Here is a 12,110-nt window from a genome sequence, read left to right as displayed (position 1 = left end):
TTTCCTTCTTTCTTTTCTTTTCTTTTTTTTCTTTCTTTCTTTACTTTCTCTTTCTTTCAAGTTTTTATTTATTTATTTATTTATTTATTTATTTATTTATTTATTTATTCATTCATTCATTCATTCATTTGAGAGAGAGAGAGTAGGCATGAGCTAGGGAAGGGGCAGAATATTAGAAGGACAAGCAGACTCTATGCTGAGTGGAGGGGCCCCACTTGGGGCTCGATTCCACAACCCTGAGATCATGACCTGAGCCAAAATCAAGAGTCGGACACTTAACCGACTGAGCCACCCAGGTGCCCCTGGATAGTCCTTTGCTAGTCAATGGAGGTCTGGAGAACAGCAGCATCAGTGTTGTCTGGGAGCTGGTTAGAAATGCAGAATCTGAGGCCCTGCCACATACACACTGAATTAGGATCTGCATATTTTTAAGAAGATTTATTTATTTTAGAGAGAGAGAGAGAGTGCATGTGTGCACGAGTTGGGGGGTAGGGCAGAGGGAGAGGGAGAGAATTCTTTAACAGACATCCTGCGGAGCATGGAGCCCGATGTAGGGCTCCATCCTAGGACCCTGAGATCATGACTTGAGCCGGAACCAAGAGTTAGCCGCTTAACTGACTGAGCCACCTGTATTTTTTAAATTTCTGAAAATTCTCTTTAGTTCTTTTTCAAAAGAGTGAATTCATTTTCTTTTCCTGTTGCATTCTGTTCTTTAAACGTACTATTTTTTTAAGCCATGTGAGTCTTTCAGGTTGTTCTATTTTTATATTTTGTTTTGGAGGGCCATTTTTCCTGTGTTTTGTTGTACATGCTGCTCTTCTCTCACATGTTTCATTTCCTTTTGTTGTTTATACAGTTTAACCAAGGGCATCTTCAGCAAGGATTATTCTCCTGTGGGATTCCTATTCCTCCGGAGTGTGGATGTTTCTCTAGAACATAGTTTTGTACTTGATATTCTGCTGGGCCCCAAAAATGTCAGTCCCGAACTAGTTTTTTGTTATTTGGGGGGATCACCTCCCTTGTGGGTAGGGTAAATTCAGACTCCTCACACACATTTGGCATTGTCTTGGGGTTTTTATTTATTTGGGGAGTTTTTTTTTTTTTTTTTGGCCTCTACCCCAGAGCTTGGGTAGAGAGTAAGCTTCCTTGCCACTTCTCCAGGTGAGCTGGTGGAGCTGTTCAGTCCCCTCTCATAGCTGTGCCAACCTTTGAGAATTCCCGCTTTATGCAAATATTTCACTCCTCACATAGTCCCATGGACCTGTCTCTTGCCCCTACATGGGGATTAAAATGACAGTCCCTTCCCCTAGGACCATATTCAAGTGTAAACCCCTCTGGCTCATGAGCAGTAGTTTTAACTTTGAACACTTTCTGTGTTCCCACACTTAAAAAAATATTCACAATATCTATGTAATAGGAGAAGATTTTATACTTGCTTAATCCTCCATGTGAAAGAAATGAAGATTTGAACCTTTATCTCTAATTATGGCTTAAAATGTTTTCCTCCTAATTTTAGGCAAGAGTGAGCTGGGCAAGCCCAGGATGTTCTCTACTGTGTCTGAAATCCCATGTTGAATGCCCTGACCTTTGGCATGTGTTTTGGGTGGATACCAGGAAGGGCTGAGTCAAAGGGATAACAGTAGAATTGTGCGGTCCCTTCATATTACCTTTATTCCTCTTCCTTACTCCTTATAATATCATACAGTCCTCTCATTTCTCCACCCCAGGAGTCCCAAATGCTGAGAATGGAGACTCCTTCTTATGGTACCTTCTCTACCAGGACGCCACCACTGCTCTAAGCCCCTCTCTCTCTGAGACACCCAGTGTATGGGGAGGCTTAAGAGTTGTTTGGGGTGGGGGTGGGGGTGGGGGAACTGAGTGGCACAGTCGGTTGAGCGTCTGACTTGATTCCGGCTCAGGTCGTGATCTCAGGGTTGTGAGATCAAGCCCTGCATTGAGCTCTGAGCTCAGCGTGGGGTCTGCTTGAGTTTTTCTCTCCCTCCACTCCCACTGGTGCACTCTCATTCTCTCTCTAAATTAATCTTAAAAAAAAAAAAAGTTGTTTGAGGGGAGAAGTTCACAAAACTCACTTAACTCTGAGACTGTGTTTGTTTTCTTGTGGCTCTTCTGGTAGTATCTTTGAGGAAAAGACAACCCAACTGCTGGGAACTAAGATCTAGGATTTTATCTTAGACATAGGATACGTATCAACAGAGGAGCATACTGCTCATGATGCTCTCTAGGCTTACTTGTTATCACGGTTAGAAGCATGAGAGAAACAAGTGAAAAGATCAGTGTGGCTGTGTAAAACAAAGCTATCAACATGCCTGCCTTCTGCTTAACCTCAATTTTCATGTCGCACTATACCAAATCTGTGTCTCATAAAATAGGCCACATGGACTCTGTTCCAAGTTCTAAGTGAGGAGAACCAATGTTAGAACGCTGCCTGTGCATGCCCAGCTTCACCATTCTGTTCTCCCTACAGAATGCTATGCACACACATCATCGCCATCCGATGCCATCCGAAGGAACATTAGTTGTCAGGTTTCCCTCATACCCCAAATATTATAAACTCCAAACATTGTAAAATGTCCCAAGTCAGGGATATTGGAAGGAAGAAAGTTTTGCCAAGTTCAACTCTGTCCCTGCAGTTACTCTAGGAAAGTAATAAACACGGACACAATTTATGCACAGCTGCAAGAACTTGAAAGTGAATGAAGTTGGGCTTTTGAAAAGTGAACCTCCACAAGCCCATTTCTCTCATGTCCTTTTATCTCTGTCCCTCTCTGCATCCAACAATTGTCCCATTTAGTATAGTCAGTACAGTTCCTTTTCAAAGGAAATGAAGTAAAGATATTTTAACCCCTTGAAGACCGGACTTACTTAAACAATAACAACAGCTAAAATCAATTTAAAAAATGAGCCAGTCCTGTTTCTGGGAAGGGCAAATTTGCCTTCTACTTTTGTCCTTTATTCTTTCACTCTTAGAAATGAGGATAGCAGGCTACACATTTCTCAACCTCATGGTTATCAGTAATTTAAATAATTCCAAAATTCTATAGAAGTAAACTTCACTGTAATACATAGCAGGCCTTTTCTCCCTCCAACTGCCCTCTACAGTACATCCTAAGTTAGAATGTCAGCCTCATTTTTCATTTCATTCAAAGTGACAGAAGGAAAAAAAAAAAGGATACTTTAGGGCCTAATCAGGTACTGTACCGGTGTTCCCAGTGATGGAAAAAACCCCTCAAATTACTTCAGTGGATTTGTCAGCTCTATTGTTAGCATAGTCAAGTGGCCCTACAGAAAGGAGACAGGCGAACTAAGAGAAAATAGTCGAATTTTAATCTGCTTTTTAAAGGCTCTTGGTCAGAAGTATAGCAATTCAGATACCCCTGTTTGAAAGCAGCAGGACAGATTTGTTAGAAGACAAAAGCTCCAATTAGTATTTTCCACACCCTTTCACAATTTTCTCTACTGCTTCTGGCTCTGAAACCCTTTATGCCAGGGCCTTTGTGCTGGCAAGAGGCGGGTGGAAGGGCACCTCGGAGGGCCAGGGGCGGGGAGAGCCCGCCGCTTGAAAAGATGGCCCACAGGCCCGGGTGCCCGCCGTCCCCCCGCCGAAGTCAAGTAGCCCCGGAGCGCAGCCGAGCCCCCGGCCGGCCGCACGGCCGCAGGACCGCGAGGGGCCAGCAGGAGGGAAGCCTACCTGAGTTGACCGAGATTCGGGCTTGGCGAATCACCACCTGCGGGGCAATGGGCGTTGCTGGCTGCAACTTGTGGAGCCCCTTGGCGACCTGCAGGAGATTGCCGGAGACGTCGAGCCCGTACAGGAAACGGTCGCTTAAGAACACAATGGCTGCAGCCGTGGTACAGTCGCGGGCGCGGATGGAGGCTTTCAAGCACGCCTGCAGGAACATCCACGGGACAGAATGAACCAGACGGAAGCAGCGCCCGGCGGAAAAAAGAACGCCGCCCTGGGACCAAGCTTAGGCTTCTAGGTGTTTTGTCCTCCCTTCCTTTCTTTGTTCCTTCCTTCCTCCCTCCTTCCCTTCCTTCTCGTCACTCTTTCTTTCAGTCAAAACAAGAACAACAAAACCTAGAACAAGAGGAAGAAACAAACTTTATTGGGTGGCTGAACCGAAAGAAAAAAAATAAATAAGGAAAAATCCAAATCAATTGTGAGATAAAACCTTTCTTCCATTTCCTTTTCCCCACTACGTTTCCAAAATTATACAAGTGATACATGCATATTTCCTGTTCTTAGAAAATTCAAACAACACAAGGTAAAAATGAAAAGTGCCCCTTAGTTTCCTGACTCTTTACCTTATGTTTTCCACTCCTCCTCCGCAATCTCTTTCTCATTCTTCCTCATCCTGGTTTCAGAGCGATCCTTCTAGAAACTTCTACCCTATTGTATATGTAGACATTAATTGATTCCCTGTCTTGCCTTGCTCTCTCCCCCCCTTTCTCCTCTACCTCTTTTTCTCTCTCATAAATGAGATTACACTAGACATACTGTTATGTTGGTTAGTTCTTTCAGTCATCTTAGCATCTTGAAGAGCGTTCCACATCAGTTCATAACGCTCTGCTTCACTTATTGCCTACATTTTAATTAAGAAGAAATACAGAATTTTAGGTAACATTTTAAATTTAACTTATACTTAGTTAATGAAGAAAACAAGAAAAAGAAGAAAACAGGCCCGAAATGAAAGTGTAACATAAAGAGTGAGAAGTGAGGCAAACCTGTACGGAAAAACATCATCTTTTGATCTCCAAGGTGTTATACTCAAGATATTCAAAGTCATGTGGCTAACAGCATAAATGAGTTTCCCACTGAGCAGTATTTTCTCCATTTGCTAAACTAAATCAAGCAGTGTTTTCTGAGCATGTTGGCTCACCTATGAAGCCCAAGAAAGCATTGCTCATTTTCCTAGCACAATGTTACTACACAAAGCACTGCTTTCTTCACCACATAATCCTAAGTACTAACACTTACTAGATGGGTAAAACTAGATGCAGGGCACAGTGCTAAGTGCATTACATGTACTAATTCACTCACTCTTTACAACAATCCTAACAGGCAGATTCTATTAATTACCCCCATTTTATAGGTGGGAAACCTGAGACTCATAGAGGTTAAGTAACATGCCCAATGTCACATGACCTGTGACTAAGAGGGGAGATTTGAACACAGAAAGTCTAGGTCCAAATCTCACTTTCAAGTCCCATGTTGTACCGACTTTATTTTAAGAAAACAGGAGTTGGCTATCAATTACCTGATACTTGCAGTGATGCCAGTAAATACCAAATATGTAATCAGTGTTGTTACAGTTGCTGGTCTGAGCATGATTTACTTTAACAAATTGAAACTAAGAGAGGACACTTTCAAACCGGGAGAGAGTAACCTCTGCTTTTCAAAGTCGGCCTGGAGCTGTTCTTTCAGAGTTTTAATTTGACACTTGTATATCTCTAGGTAAAATTGGCCTAAACTCTTAGATCTGGCCCATTCCAGAGTTCTACTGATGGTGCTTATTCACATGATTTGACTTTTGGTATGTATGTTTTGGTGTGCTGTTCTATAGCACTGCATGTAGAACATAACGCTTATATTTACGGGGTATTCATCAATCAGGTAATGCCAACCAATAACCAGCACAATAACCTTTCTATTTTCATACGGAGGCTTTCTTAACTCATTAAGGTTTTTAAGCTATCACTGTGTTTATTAAGTCCCGAAAGTGATCATTTGCATTTGTATTTATCCTTTTGTTCAAACTGATCACTGTTCTCATTGTGATAGAGATGCCAGTTATTAAGGGGGGATATCTCTTCTCTCTTGGTGTTTCCTTCCATGTGAAGGGAGCTGACTTCCTGTAGCACTCCTAGCCTCTCTACCACTTTACCCACTCTGCCCCAGGGGAGGTGGAACGGTTAATACGATTGGTAAATTTGGGAAGAAGAAACTGGCATGCCTGGCTTAGCTCTTCTCTTTTTTTTCCTTGGGAACAGCTGTCTAAGGGAACCAGGATACTCTGCTCTTGTGTATCACAAGTCTTATCTAGAAAGCCACCCTATATGTGGTGTTCTGCTTGCCCTTGTAATCTCTGTGACTGAATGGGGATGTCTACATAATTCTGGGGTTCAGCTAGCAGATCCCCTGTGCTCTAATATGAAGCTCTATCTTTCAGTTTAGGCTTTATCAGAATTAGAGGTAATGTTTAACCTCTTGTCTGCCTAACTCTTGATTTATTTCTGTTCGCTCAGAATCCAGGAGGGAAAGAATCCTGGATCCTCTCAAAGATCCCGGCGTTAATCATGGCCTAATATACCACAATCCTTTCTAAGGAAAACTGCGCTGCCCACAGTTCCTGCTTTTGAAACTGGCATGCATTTTGCTACTTTCCTTGACTCCATTTCCCTACCCCACCACCAGCTCAAAGCTAACCTAAGAGTACTCATCTGATCCCTGGCCCCATGACTCTGTGGCCTGGCTTGAAAAAATGAACTTTCAAATCTGAACTAAGAAACATAGAAAGAATGGTAGTCAGGGTAGAAAGAAGCAGAAAATAGAATGTAGCTAAGTCACCCTTAACGGGCAACTGCAGACTGAAGATGGAAGAATGATGGCTCTGAATCCAAATGTACCTTGTCATGAGTGCCATTCTTAGAGCTCCAGGCCTCCTTGATTGTTCCATTATGTTTTTATAATAATGTGCACCCCATTTTGTGAATTTGCTTGAGTGAACCTCTGTTCCTTCCAACCAAAAAAAGAAACTAAAACTGAAGTGTTCAAAACTTCTATTGAGAACTGTCAAATTTTAAAATGAGAATAAGTCAGTCAATTGACATTCATAAACTGTAAATTCAAGCGGAAAGGAAAATTTATGGTTTTATGTATGCCCAGCTCTGTTCACTAAGGCTGGTCTCTGGTCAAGAGTCCTTCCTATGCTAGGTACGCATGACACAGTCCTTTAGTTTGCAACCTCAGCAATTATTTGCAGAACGTGCAGCCTCTTCCACTGCTAGGCTTCCTGAAACATGTGTTTGGAAAGAGCAACACTATTGCTGTCACCCTGCTCGTGACCACTTATCTTGCAGGGTCCTCAGCAAGCCGTGGTGAGTTCCCTCTCTTTGAGGTTGCCCTTTGGTGTGTGCTTGATGGTCAGTTCTGCTCTCCTGTCTCGCAGGTGCCCCACTTCAGTTTTCAAGTACCCGTATATCTCCTTGGGATGCAACACTTAGTGACAGGCTATTTTCCAGAAATGATTCTCAATCCTTACCTCTCTGACAAAAATGGTTTCCATCATTGGAGCACCATCTAGTTTATGAAAAACATTCACAGACATTATCCCATTTGAATTTATAGTAACTATAACATCCAAGTAAGGTAAGGAAACTGAAGTTTCCAAATTTACAAAGTCCAAAGGGTCAGGGTCAGGCAGGAACCCAAGTCTATATCTTTTTAAAATAAATTTTCTTATTGTGGTAAACAATGCATAACATAAAATTTACCATCTTCACCATTTTCAAGAGTACAGGTCAGTAGTGTTTAGTATATTGTTGTGGAATAGGTCTCCAGAACTTTTCCATCTTGCAAATATGGAAGTCTATACTGACTAGACAACAACGCCCCCTTCCCCATCACAACCCAGCCCCTGGTAATCGCCGTTTTACTTTCTATTTCTATGAGTTTGATTATTTGAGGTACTTCAAGTAAGTGGAATCATACAGCATTTGTCTTTTTGTGACTGGTTTATTTCACTTAGCATAATGCCCTCAAGGTTCATCCATGCTGTAGCATGTGATGAAATTTCCTTCCTTTTTAAGGCTGAATTATTCCATTACATGTATATACCAAACTCTGTTTATCCATTCATCTGTTGATGGACATTTGGGTTGCTTCAAACTGTTGGCTATTGTGAATAGTGCTGCTAAGAATATGCACATGAAAATATCTCTTCAAGATCCTGCTTCCAATTATTGTGGCTATATATCCAGAGTAGAATATATGGATCATAGTGTAATTCTATTTTTAATTTTTTGAGGAAGTTCCAGACTGTCTTCCTTAGAAGTTGCACCATTTTACAGTCCCACCAACAGTGAACAGAGTTCCAATTTCTCCATATCCTTGGCCAACACTTGAGGAACACAGGTGTATTAAGGGTCAACTTTTCCTCTGCTTTCTCCCTATGGTCTGATCAAGGTGATTTTGCTCATTGTCTAATCTGGGCATAGGAAGCTGGGTCTTTGGAGCTAGTGCTAAACTTGTCACTCACTGAATCCAAGCAGTTTCTAAGGAAACCATATCCTTTATTACGATGAGCAAATTCTAAAATGGACAAAAAAAAAATTGAAAGGAGTGTTCTTGTTCTGTACTTAAAAGGAAAGGAAAGAAAAGAAAACTTCATAGGAGATGGCCTTCAATTTCAGTGTTTTGAAATTCTCTAGTAAAAGTTGGTACCATGAGAGCAAATGATGATTTGGTGATTAGCTGGACATTATTCCAGCAGACATGCTTCACACTGAGCTGCAAAGACACTTTGCAAATCCAGTGGAAACTTCTGTGAGGTGGTCTTCCTGACTTGAGACAATGGAGCTTCTAGGAGTCTGGGTAGGCCAAGGTGGCCAGAGTTCACAGGGAGAGCTGCACAAAGCAAGGAGTCCAGAGTTCTGAAGAGGGTTCCTCAAGTTTTCAGCAGAGCTCATGCATGGAAAGACACCACCCCAAAACTGGAGAAAGAACTACCTGAAAGGACTAGTAGAAACAGTCCCCAGCTTCATGTAGGACTTGTGTTTCCACCAACCAGGAAGGAAAATCTTGTTGTTCACATGGCATGGGGTAGAGTATTCAGAAGGGCATCACTTCAACAGTGAGACAAAATTAGAATAAGGTGGCTCTTGGCCCACTCTAAAAGTTTAGAAGCAAGCTTGAAAAAGATCAGTTTTGTAACTTGATTGAGTCCCAAAACGAAGCCCAAGGATCTTTATAGGCTCACAAAATACCCACTATCCTATGTGCTGAAATTTACAATGTCTGGCATCCAGTCAAAAATTACCAGGCATGAAAAAAAGCCCATATTGCAGAGAAAAAGGAATCAATAGAAACTGACCTCAAAATGACAGTTACTATAACTGTATTTCATCAGTTCCAGAAGGTAGAGTAAAAAATTAGTTGGAATTACAAACATGAGAGGGAGATGTAAAAATGATCCAAATCAAACTTCTAGAGATTAAAAAAACGTATCATGTCTGAAATGAAAGCACAGATATCTGAGTTTGTTTCCTAGCTGCCATTTATTTGCCATGGCAAGTTACTGAAACTCTCCGAGTTTCAATGGCTTCATCTGTGAAACGTGGATAGTATTTATTTGCAGTGCTGTTACAGGATTAGAGGAAATGTGAGTCAAGTGCTCAGCACAGGGCCTGGCATACGATGGGTGCTTAATAAATGACAGGGAACTCTGTGGGGAAAAAAAATAGGAAAAATAAGTCAGTTCCTGCATTCCTACTCTCCTGCATGACAAAATAGCAAGAAAAGACAGGCTCTGGAAATAAATGTCCACGGAGTTTTCAATAGAGTAGAGAGGAAATAATAGATCATGTGTAGAACATCTCTAAGGCTTATTTCAGAAAATGGCTAAGCCTCTAATTTCTTTTAACCTCTTTCTTCTCTTGAGCAACTCTGAGGAGTGATGCTACTAGAAACGGAGAAAGAAAAAGGAAAACGAGTGGGCTTGATGGCAGTTGGTGAAGGAAAGCTGGTTCCTGAAAGGGGGCCTTCTCAGCACGTGCGAGTTGCTTTTGGCTGTCGCCAATGGAGGAATCCCTCCCCGAGCACCTGTAAACTGATGCTGCAAACACCCTATTCTGCATCCCACATGGACACGCCATCTATTTGAGCAGAGAACATTGCCTAATCTATTTTTCCCCCTTCGACTCTTAATAGATTGGAGCACAAAAGCCCGAGAGAGGGTGACCTGCCAGACAAAGGCCCTTTGAGTTCCCTGGAAAAGTAGACTTGGAGGAGGATGGAAGGAATCCAAGTGGCCCTATTATTTCCACTTGCACTAATTAGACATTTTTCTGTCAGCTATTGAGCACTGCTGAGAGGCCAAACTCACTGAATTCATTTCTAAAGTGTTTACAGAAGTTTGCATCTGTTTGTGTCTCTTCAGGAGGAAAATAAGCACTTCAATAGCATTGTAGAAAATCTAAACGAAGCACCCTATTCTGGAGGGACCTGGCATCCCCACAGCTGCATAATTTAACTCCGTTCAGGGCCGAACCTCTCGCATCTCTCTCCAAAACCTAACGATGCAAAATACAGAGAAGTCAACTCAGGAGAATCTTTTCTTTCTCGTCATTGTCTTTTCTCTCCCTCTTTTGAAACAGCGGCATGCTGTGCACTATATACAGATTTAGGTGGGTATCATTCTTGTGGCCCCTCTCTCGCGTTTCTACCAGCACTCTGAGAAATTAATACCCACTTTCATTTGCTGCCAAGTGAGGGGATAGTAAATTCCTCAGCAGCAACGCAGAATACATCACCATCCTGGGAATCTCCCCCAAATGTACGCCCGGGGAGCGCTCTGACTTCAGAAGGAGCGGAATGAAAGGAGGCCAGAGTGTGTGGCAGGAAAGGACACTAAAAGGGAAAGTTTCCCTACATGGTAAAATGTGCCTGGGTTATGCACAACTAGATTAACATGAAAGAGAGTCCCTCCCCCATCCCCACTCCCCAAAAAGGAAAGAAAAAGAAAACAACACAAAAACCCTAACCCACTGCCTACATGGGCAGTGCCTTTGAAATGCATATTGGTCGACATGGAATTTGATTCAGGATTCTTTTGTTTGGGGTTGTAGGCCTATGACTGACCTGCCATCACAGAGGACTCAAAAATATGATCTTTTTAGACAATCTCACAGCAACAGAATTTTAGTGTTGGAATCAACATAGGATAACTAAAAAAAAAACAAAAACAAAACAAAACCCTCTAACAGGAATTCTATCCCTTTATCTTCCCTCAGTCTGATGTAAAGGCTGTCAGATTGTCCACATGGCCACCAAATTGTGTTTTTCTTATTGACTGATCATATTCCAATACAAATATGTGGATGTAGGTAAGAGAGAGTCCTGGATTTCTAGAGACAGCTTACAGATGTGTGTGTGTGTGTGCACACGCGCGAGCGCACGTGCGTGCACGCAACAACCCTGCAGTTGTTTTTTCACATTTGTTTTCAGAATGGAAATACAGGGTTCTAATTGAGTTTATGGCACAAAAGGAACTTCATGGCTAGAAAGCTGAGTCAGGTGGTAAAGGAATTAAACTCCACAATGAGATTTCAATACACAGATGATTGAAAAAATGCTAAAGAGCCTTTGCTAAGGGCTTTTGCTGAAGGGCAGCAAGGAAAAGTGTGTGCCGTTTTCATGGTTCCTTGCATTAGTGCTAGCCCCTGCCGATGCTGAGCATCAAGTTTGGGTCCCAGCTATGGGTTCAAAGCCGAGATGCGTTCGCAGCAATGACAATGGCAGCTGTTCTCTAGGGGGGCTGGGTGAGGGGACTCAGAACTGAAGCCATCTGGCATTGCAATTGGCAGGAATAGTGTAAAGGGAAATTATTGCTGCATAGCAAATTGGGAGATTGGAAAAAGGCAGGGGAAAGTGGGGGAAGATGTCCTGAGGTGAGGAATTAGCATAATAAGCAAATGAAAAGTGATGATACCTGCATAGTTATACATCAACATTAAAAGCAGAGTAAGAGTAGAAGCCATTGAACTGGACTACTCAAGGTCAATGGAAGACCAAGCATGTCATGCTCCGTATTCATCCACCCAACTGAAATGTGGAGAGGGAGGAAGAGAAAAAAACTTGAATTTTCCTAAGGTTTATGCCCAAGGCCGGTTAACATTTCATCAGCCTTCCTTTGTTTTACCAGTGGAACATGAAGATTCAAGCCCTTTTGGAAAATAATTGTGTATCTTTTTCTTTATATACCTAAAGATAACATTTCAATCATCTCTCCCTGCTTTTCATCCTCTCTTTCTCAAATCTACCATAGATGGAGTTGGCTGTCTTTTAAAAGAAAAAGAAAGCAGTTTCAAAA

General features: G+C 42.1%; 1 protein-coding gene across 9 annotated transcripts in view; it reads right to left on the bottom strand.

The window, feature by feature from the left end:
• Nucleotides 1–12,110, bottom strand: part of ALPK1 (alpha kinase 1) — a 119,674-nt gene that overhangs the window by 24,341 nt on the left and 83,223 nt on the right. For 7 of the 9 annotated variants that reach the window (XM_025874060.2, XM_025874057.2, XM_025874062.2 and 4 more), the window contains one exon: nt 3,710–3,908. In XM_025874060.2, the coding sequence (XP_025729845.1) occupies nt 3,710–3,908 (199 nt within the window). Of the gene's footprint in view, nt 1–3,709; nt 4,100–12,110 lie in introns of all 9 variants that reach the window. The other 2 variants (XM_025874065.2, XM_025874066.2) reach the window with 1 other exon arrangement.

This window comes from Callorhinus ursinus, unplaced genomic scaffold, assembly GCF_003265705.2.
Source record: "Callorhinus ursinus isolate GAN/ISIS: 27379988/994484 unplaced genomic scaffold, GSC_fseal_2.0 scaffold4, whole genome shotgun sequence".
Lineage (NCBI taxonomy): Eukaryota > Metazoa > Chordata > Mammalia > Carnivora > Otariidae > Callorhinus > Callorhinus ursinus.
The sequence above is the reverse complement of the archived record's forward strand: the minus strand, read 5'-3'. Positions and strand labels throughout refer to the sequence as shown.